At 44.8% G+C, this 8,831-nt stretch overlaps 1 protein-coding gene across 2 annotated transcripts; it reads right to left on the reverse strand.

Annotated features, from left to right (window-relative positions):
• Window positions 1–2,293: 2,293 nt before the first annotated feature.
• On the reverse strand, window positions 2,294–6,739 carry spry1 (sprouty homolog 1, antagonist of FGF signaling (Drosophila)). 2 transcript variants are annotated; one of them, XM_014026507.1, is made up of 2 exons: window positions 6,539–6,739; window positions 2,294–4,103 (listed from the first exon to the last, which is right to left on the reverse strand). In XM_014026507.1, exon 2 carries the CDS (start codon window positions 4,048–4,050, stop codon window positions 3,079–3,081), a length of 972 nt encoding a protein of 323 aa, XP_013881961.1. In that variant the 5' UTR covers window positions 4,051–4,103; window positions 6,539–6,739; the 3' UTR covers window positions 2,294–3,078. The 2 variants fall into 2 exon arrangements, with proteins under 2 accessions (XP_013881961.1, XP_013881960.1); XM_014026506.1 differs by lacking the exon at window positions 6,539–6,739 and adding an exon at window positions 5,062–5,593.
• Between the last annotated feature and the right edge of the window lie 2,092 nt (window positions 6,740–8,831).

Below are 8,831 nucleotides of genomic sequence, written 5' to 3' on the forward strand. Positions count from 1 at the left end.
TGGGCGAGGAGCTAAATTTACTCCKGAAACAAGTGCAAAAAGAGAGGAAGCAGGAAAACAGGGTCACCGTGTCTGAATTACTCAACACTGACTCAGATTTTTATTTTATTTTTTTTAGTTTTAGTGGAACTCCGGTGACTAAAACGTGACGCAGTTACAGAAACATTCAGGACGTGCGGTGGAGGAGACACCAACATGTTGGAGTAAAAAAGGCTTTTTAACACCGTCTTCCTGCTCCGTCCTTCGTCCCTGCAGAGGAGCTGCAGTCAAACCTGAAAACTGCTGTAAGAGAAAGAAAGAGGCCTCCCTATTGTCAGCGATCCTCCAGGAGCCAGGAGCCAACCGGGCTCAGGTTGCAGCTCTGAAAAGCTAACAGGAAATTGACGAACGGCTAATCCGCTCTTTAACCACCGGGGACGACAAAAAGGTGCATTCCAGCGCAAAGAAAAGCACAACGAGCAGATGCACAACTGGAAAAGTACCGCCAGAAAAAGAGAAAACAAGTCTCTTCCCTTCCGCTCGGGCGTTTAAAATTAGCTTCAAGTCTGAGGATTATTTGGGGCAGAGGCTCGTGTCAACCGAAAGGCCGACTTCCTGTTTGCCTTTGAGCAAAGCTCTGAATCCGGAGGTCCCGGTTCTGTCGCACACAGAACCGGGACCCGCTGGACTCCGCTCGTCACCAGGAGCTGCAGAAACCTGGAGGTGATCCACTCAAAACATGAAACGCAGGTCCGCACTCAGTGTAAACAAAGCGTTTCTCTGCAGCCGTTTTATCACCAAATCTGTTGGTTTTCTGCCTAAAAATATTCTGATCCGATCAATAAACCTGATTTAATGAAGAAAATTTATATAATTTAAATTAACCTGATGCAAAAACAACCATTTGAACATTGAAAACTAAGAGTTAAAGGTTTGAGTTGGGTTCAGGTCCCAAAAAAAAAAAAAAAAAACCAGTCAGGATGKGAGAAACGACATCAACCAGCTGAGCTGAAACAAGTTCTTCACTCCAACGTTCATCTGAAGAAACAGAAATCAACATTATTGCTTCAGATCTCTTTGTGAAAATGAATGAAACCTTGTTGTTTTGGGGTCGTCGGCTTATTTGAGGTGTAAAAAAAAAAACTGCACCTGTTCTCTGTTTTTATCACGTCGGGCAAAACAAAAACAAAAGTCCTAAATAAAGACCCTGTCACACTGTGACGTTAAGACAACTTACGAAACATTTCATGTCTAAATTACTAATAAAAGTTATATATTTGATCAGTTTGTTAGCATTACATTACGTTTAAACGCCATCTTGAACATTTTTTACATTTTTAAAAGTTGTCTGAACGTTACAGAGCGACAGGAACTTAACGACGATAAATCTTACGATTTTTGTCTCCAGAAGCTCAAAAGAAGCTGTTTGACTGAGAAGAATCGACTCGTTTTTTCATGTTTGCGACCAACGCGCTCAGCTCCGCTGCTCATCACACAAATGCATGATCCTTGCTAATGTGGCACCGTTTAAAAAGGAGAATTTTCCAGCCTTTTTCAAACGGGACAAGATTTACTGCAAAAGCAGCTTCGCTACAAAGAAAGKCTCTAACAAACGCTAACGTCTTTACTTTTTTTGGTGCAAAGCTAACTGATTATTTTGCTGTGGTCCTTTGCCTTTATCCTGCGTTATTTACTAGTAATTTTAAGGTTTTTATATTTTCTGCTTCTTTCTGCAAACAAATRTGAAACTTTGCAGCCGTTTTTTTTTTAATTGAAGCCCACGTTATTGTTTTTGGATGAGAACCAAACGATGAACCTGTCAGCTGGTGGCCCAGAGTTGGACTTAAAAGTGATAAATTCTTGAACAAAAAGAGACGACCAAACGAGGGGGGGTTTGGGTTTGTTCCCCCCCACAGCCCGTCGTTGGTTTTAGTGCAGGAACTGTGCCATAAAAGCAAAGCATTGATAGTTCTGGTTTATTATCTTTGAACAGGTGGCTCCGGCTCCTGACGGGCGACTCCAGGCTAATGCTAACGGCTAACGGCCTGTTTGAACTTCAAGCTAACGGAGGAGAATCGCAGCAAAGAAACCCTGGAAAAAATGTAAACCTTTTTTTTTTAAAACCGTTTTCTTTTTTTGCTGCAGATGTTTTTTTTTTTTTTTTCTGCTTCTTTGCCAGAAATTCCACTCCCAGCATGAAGGCAGACACCAAACTGGGATTTTTCTGTTGGGTCAAACCCGAGGAAAAACAGACCCTCATTAGCTCCGACATCAGCTCCTCTCAGCGGGGCAATCAAGACACCACACGGCTCCGTTGTTTTTCATTAATTAATATATTTTTCTGCATTAAAGTTAACATAGTTTTCTTTGTGCCACCCTTTAATTTTTTTTCAGTAAGTATTTGATATTTTGTTATATTCAGACATGAGTAAATTTTAAGACTGTCTCTTGCAATAAATATCATAAAATAATAGAGCTTCACATAATAAATATTTTTTTACAACAACAAAAAAATGTTTTAACAGACATTTTTTTTTCTTTTCTTTTTTTTTGAAAAATAGCCAAAATTCCTCTTATGGAGCTTAAAGTTTACACAAAATAAAATAAAATAAAAAGGGAGAATGCCACAGCGTGAAGGAGAAACATATCCGAGTGGAGAATACTACGAGATGAACGGGCTTCTTGTTAAAAAAAACAAAACAAAAAAAAAAACACCAGAAGAACCAGAAAGTGAAAGAAACCTGCTTGTTAKGAACACCAGGTAACAGCTACATCACGGCCTGAAGAGATCGTCCTTCACAGATTTGGTGTGAGGCAGAAAAACTGCCTAAAACAAAGAAAAAAACGGAAGAAAACTCATTTATATATTCATGTATATAAAAATAGTGTTAATGAGGAGCTGAGGACAGGATTAAGGCAAACACTGGTCTGTAAAAACGGTCCTGATCCAGAAGGGAAATAAAAATAAAAAGAATCGAGTGGTTTTCCTTTCGCTTTAGCTCCGAACTGTTCTGCAGCCTGGAGAGAGGGTCGAGGCGGGAGGTGCTTATTGTTTCATAAACATGGATTTGTATTTTTTTCTCCTGTGCAGAAGCAGAATCAGGAGGGCTTGTCCCGGTTCTGTTGGGCCCAGCTCTCCAGTTTGCAGTAAACGGTGTTGGAGTTCTTGCAGCGGCAGCCGGGCCTGCGGACCCGGTCGTAGCAGCCCTGGCCCGCCTTCAGGCAGCCCTTGACGGGCGGGTAGCACAGCAGGCAGGGGAAGAGTACCGACATTAATCCCATGCACAGGAAGCGGGAGCAGCAGTGGGAGCGCGACAGCGAGCAGGGGTGGTCCGCGCACGAGTCGCCCTCGTCGTCGTCGCTGGAGCAGTGGTAGAAGAGGCCCTTCACCAGGCACATGCACGTGCCGTGCTCCAGCGCGCTCTCCGCCGAGCACAGGCACTGGCCGTTGCAGGCCAGGCAGGAGGGCAGGCTCCGCGGCGCCGTGCACTCGCCGCACTTACACTTCCCGCAGCGCTCGCAGATGAACTGGTGCCCGGCGGAGGCGGGGCCCGGGAAGTCCGCTTTGCCCTGGTGGGGCTTGAGCGGCGCCTCCGGCGGGGGCTGAGGGGGGATCTGAGACAGGCTTTTGGGTTTCGGTTGAGTCCGGACGGGCCGGTCCGCTCTGGCGGGCRGGGAGCGGGTCAGGAGTCCCTTCTCGGAGGAGGCGCTGCTGTTGYTGCCCGAGCTGGCGGCGCTGCCCGTGCTGGTGGACCGGCTGAGGCCGGGCGCACGRGACCCGCCGCCCCCGAGCCCCAGCACCCGGCGCTCGTAGTTGTTGTTCACGTTGACGAGGATGACCTCGTGGGTCCGCTCCTGCTTGTCCTGGGGCCTGGGGGCCGTGCGGGGCGCGGGAGGCCGCCGCGCCACCGAGGGCCCCTCCGTGTACTCGTTGCTGGAGCGGATGGCCTTGATCTGCTCCAGGGACAGGATGGCGGCGTGCTCCAGCTCCAGCCTCTGCCGCCGCTCCAGGGACGGCTGCTGGATCACCACCAACGGACCGCCGGGGCCATGCTGACTTTGGAGCTCCATCTGGGGGGGGGATCACCACTGCCGACAGTCACCGTGGACGTGCATCGGAAAACCTGCCGGAGGCGGGAGGAGACAAAGGAGAGACGTGATCAGAGCAACGGTCACACGACTCCGAAACACTTCTTCTAACTTTAATAAAACAAAATGTTTTTAAATCAGCTGTGATTCAACCAGGGAGAAGTTGACCATTAACCAGACTTTTCGTGCCCCCCCCCCCCCCTGCTCAGGACGCACATCCAGACCTGACTGGGGGCCCTACAAGTACTTCCCCTCCTCATTTCCATTTCTATGACTCGTTAACATTTAAATGCAGCGAGGCGACGGAACGAGGACACGATCCAAGAGAGCTAAATGAGCTGCCTCACTTAGTATTCTGTTACAACACCGAGGAAGGTCACAGCAGACGGGGGGGGGGGGGGGGGGGGGGGGTGTCCACAAACACCCCGCATCGGTGCCATCATGGACGGAAGTGTTTACAACTAAAAGAGTAAAGCTGAAGCCTGAAGGCATTTATTGTTTTTATTCAGCCAAATTCAGATTTACGCACGCGTCCGATAAAGGAACTAAACGCACAAAAAACGCAAATTTTAGCGGCTTTTATCGCCTCAATCTGCATCAAACGAGTTCATTTCCTTTGGGGAGGTTGAAATGAGCAACACGAGCAAGAAACTCGAAAGTAATAATAATAAAAACAAGAGATAAAAGAGTCAGAGATGAGGACGCGTTTAAAAACACAGGAAACTTATGAATGAAAGCAGCCGCGCCGCGGGGGGAGGGGCGTTTGTTCCTGCTCAGCCACGGAGCGACGCACGGGGCAGCGAGACCCATCAACTGCAGGGTCGCCACGAACCCGAACCTCCGCGGGCTGAGAGGAAGAAGAAGAAGAAGAAAAAACACCCAGAAAGCGGAAAGTCCGCAGCTTTTCAGTGCGCCAAAAACACACAGAGGGCGACAAGAACTGACGCAAAGTTGAAGCAAACACGGAATAAAAAGGTGCTAAAGTGCGCTCACCTAAACACAATCATCCACAGTGTCGAATCCATCCAACAAGTTCAACAAAACTCCATCCGAACAGGGAAAGTYTGGCGCAGATTATGCGGCGAAAAGCATGGTTCAGATTATTAATCCAGACTCGAGGTTATTCCTTTGGAGGTTTTTCAGGTTTTGACGCGCGCGCGTCCCCAGATCTGTAAATCCACGGAGCTCCAGGAGCTGCTGCTGCTGCTGCTGCAGACAAAAACCAGCAACAAGAATCAAAAATAAAAATATAGATCCAAGAGTTCCTCCGAGCCGCGGCTGTGCTCCGGCGGGTCTGCTCAGGGAGAGGAGGAAGAGGAGGAGGAGGAAGATGTGGGTAAAAAAAAGTGCGTCCGCGGGTCAGACGGTGCGCGCGGCTCTGCGGGCCTCCTCTGCTCTGAATGAATGGGAAGGCAGCGCGCAGTGTTTGCTCCACAAGCCCACTCCCATTGGCCATTCACGCCACTGAAAAAGGATACATCGCATCCGCTCCTGATTCATTGGGCAGATGTTGGAAGGCCGGCCCGACCACGACGTGCGCGCGCCTCTTAAGGTGGAACGGCTTTTCCGCTTTTCTGCGTCGGAGCAGAGAGCGGGTGGGTGGTGGTGGTGGTGGTGGGGGGACTGGTTTCCGCTCCTCTGAGTTATGAATGATAGTCTGAGGTTTATGTGACTAATGATGACGCAATCAACTCCCTGTTTAATTTATCACAGGCTGATTTATTCTCATAAACTATTTCTTTTTTTATAAACTGTCCTTAAACATGAAATACAAATAAATAAACTTTAATTATAACTCATTTAATCTGAAACACTGACGGTTATCAGTTATCAACTTCAGTGTTCTTCATAAGCACCAATAACAAACAATAACTGAGCTCTACCTGGTATTTACTGCATAGAAACAGTGTTTTAAGACATCCTCTTAAACACTGAACACTACCATGTGTACGACTGGCTACATGTGAAATAAAAGTACTAAGTAGGAGAGTTTTACTCACTGTTGAGTCGCCATCTTGAATTTTGAACTCTCCCACTTTCCAACAAGGAATTCCCACTGGTTCCGCTTTAAATGTGCAGCGTAAGAGGAAAATTCCCACTTCTCAACTGGGAAGTACAATTGTCAAAAACGCCAAAAAAAAAAATGGAGATTTTACTTGTCGAATTTGACCTTGAACCATGTGCAGCTCCATCTAGTGGTGGGCTGTCGTCGTTAACTTTATAAACTGTCCTTTAACATGAAATACAAATAAATAAACTTTAATTATAACTCATTTAATCGGAAACACTGACAGTTATCAGTTATCAACGTCAATGTTCTTCATAAACACCAACAACAAACAATAACTGAGCTCTACCTKGTATTTMCTGCATAGAAACAGTGTTTTAACACGTCCTCAGAACTACGTGTACGACAGAGTAAATGTGAAATAAATAAAACAGAAGTACTAAGTAGGAGAGTTTTACTCACTGTTGAGTCGCCATCTTGAATTTTGAACTCTCCCACTTTCCAACAAGGAATTCCCACTGGTTCCTCCTTAAATGTACGGCATACGCGGAAAATTCCCACTTCCCAAATGAGAWGTACAATTGTCAAAAATGCCACAAAATGGAGATTTCACTTGTCAAATTTGACCTTGAACTATGTGCAGCTCCATCTAGTGGTGGGCTGTCGTCGTTAATGGTTTATTTTTTTTAAACTGTCCTTTAACATGAAATACAAATAATAAAACTTTAATAAATTATAACCCATTTAAGCTTGAATCTAAACTCAGAGGTGTAAACTCGTTTTCACTGAGGGCCATCAGTTATTGATGTCAATGTTCTTCATTAGCACTGCTAACAAACACTGAGCTCTACCTGGTATTTTCTGCATAGAAACAGCGTTTTAACACATCCTCTTATAAACACTGAAAAGTGCTACATGTACGACTGAGTAAATGTAAAATTAAACAGAAATACTATTACAATTATAGAGTTATACTCACTGTTGAGTCGTGGCGAGCAGCTGCCATATTGAATTCTGAACTCTCCCACTTTCCAACAGGGAATTCCCATGGGAAGAGTTTAAATGTGTGGAAAATTCCCACTTCCCACCTGGGCCGCAGCAAAAATAGCTGACGAAAACACGGCAAAATTGAGATTTTACACGTCGAATTTTGTCTTGAATCCCGTGCAGCTCCACCTAGTGGTGGGSTGTTGTCATTTTACTGGTAAAATAATCAACGTGCATTATGGGAGATGTAGTTTTTGGTGCTGGCTTTAAAGCAGCTTGTTTTCTTATCTTTCACCTTYTAAATKTATTTATTTTGTTGCACTGAATCATTAGCTCAGCTAAAAAGTTTTTAAATAAGGCTCATTGGTGGACCGGATGAAAGTCACCCACGTGTCACATTTGGCCCGTGGGCCTTCAGTTTGACACAATCCACTTAAAGGTTTTTATTGCAAACTACGAAATAAAATAAATGATTTAAAAAAGACAAATATTATATACAGGCCTGCACTTAATGTAAACAAAGCATCAGAATCTGGAGTCATGCTGACCTACACGAGTCTGTGCAGAAAAACAAATATTAACTTTAATGTTTGAACTGTTTTCTGACTTCATAAACAAACTTTAGAATACATTCATAATAGATTTGCTTGGTTTTCTTGAGATTAAAGCTCAAAACCTTCAAGTTACATTTAAAACAGTTAATGTTAGTGTGTTTATATTTATATTAAAAACATATTTTACAGGAGGTTTCACTGATGAACTTATTTAAACTCTCTAAGAGGCGAACACGGTTTCCCTCCTAATATGGAGGTTTGAACTTGACCAAAAGTTCAGTCTGCATTTATTTATTTTATTTAAAAAAATAAATCTTTATTTGGAGCTGTGAGCCTGAGCGGACAGCTGAACGTTCAGAGGATTCAGAGGAAGAAAAAAAAAAGAGAGAAAAACATCAACAGGATGTCTTCTGTCCTCCCGGGAATGTTCCCATTACGTCTCCAAATATGTGCTGGTGGGCTTTATTACGCATCACGTGCGCGCGGACTGATCCGGACCACCTTAAGAAGAACCAGGCAGGAGGGCGGGGGCGTGTAGAAGGGGGGGACTCCTCGTTCCCCCACCCCCTCCTCTCTTCCTGACTGTCTGCTTTGATTGGTGTCGCGGATGCGCCGCATCCGGATCCATGAGAAAAGGAAGTTCAATACAAAGTCAATTTATCCTTTTCAAATGGAAAAATCAATAGAGTGAGCCCCCCGAGACCACCTCGGGTCAGCACAGGCTTTAAAAAGAGAGAGAGAGAGAGACTCACAGATGATTTGTTTTCCTGGATCCGGCCTGTTGGTGATAAAATAAATGATGTGACAGATGGCCGCCTGGATCCTGCTCTTAGTGGTCGGACGTGTGGACGGAAATCTCACGATTACAGCAATCAGTCCCTTTTTTTCTCCATGGATGAGATGAATTTACCAGCAGGGACTGGTTTTCTCCCCAGCAGCAGCTCATCAACCTGCAGGAACCCAGATAGGTTTAAAATGTTACATTTAAAGAAATTCAAGTTTTTTTTTTCCCTAAATGAAAACTGGAAACCAATTCTGTAATTATTACTTTTTCTCTGGGTTCAAAAGTTTATTTTAAATTGCATTCAGACGAAAGGTAGAGCCGAACTAATGCCTGGTTCACATCACAATGTTTTAAATCAGTGGTTCTCAAACTTTTTTATCTTCTGACCCACAAAATATTCATGGCAAAAACTTGTGACCCCAAATATTAC

Source organism: Austrofundulus limnaeus, unplaced genomic scaffold (assembly GCF_001266775.1).
Source record: "Austrofundulus limnaeus strain Quisiro unplaced genomic scaffold, Austrofundulus_limnaeus-1.0 Scaffold560, whole genome shotgun sequence".
In the NCBI taxonomy this organism is placed as follows: domain Eukaryota; kingdom Metazoa; phylum Chordata; class Actinopteri; order Cyprinodontiformes; family Rivulidae; genus Austrofundulus; species Austrofundulus limnaeus.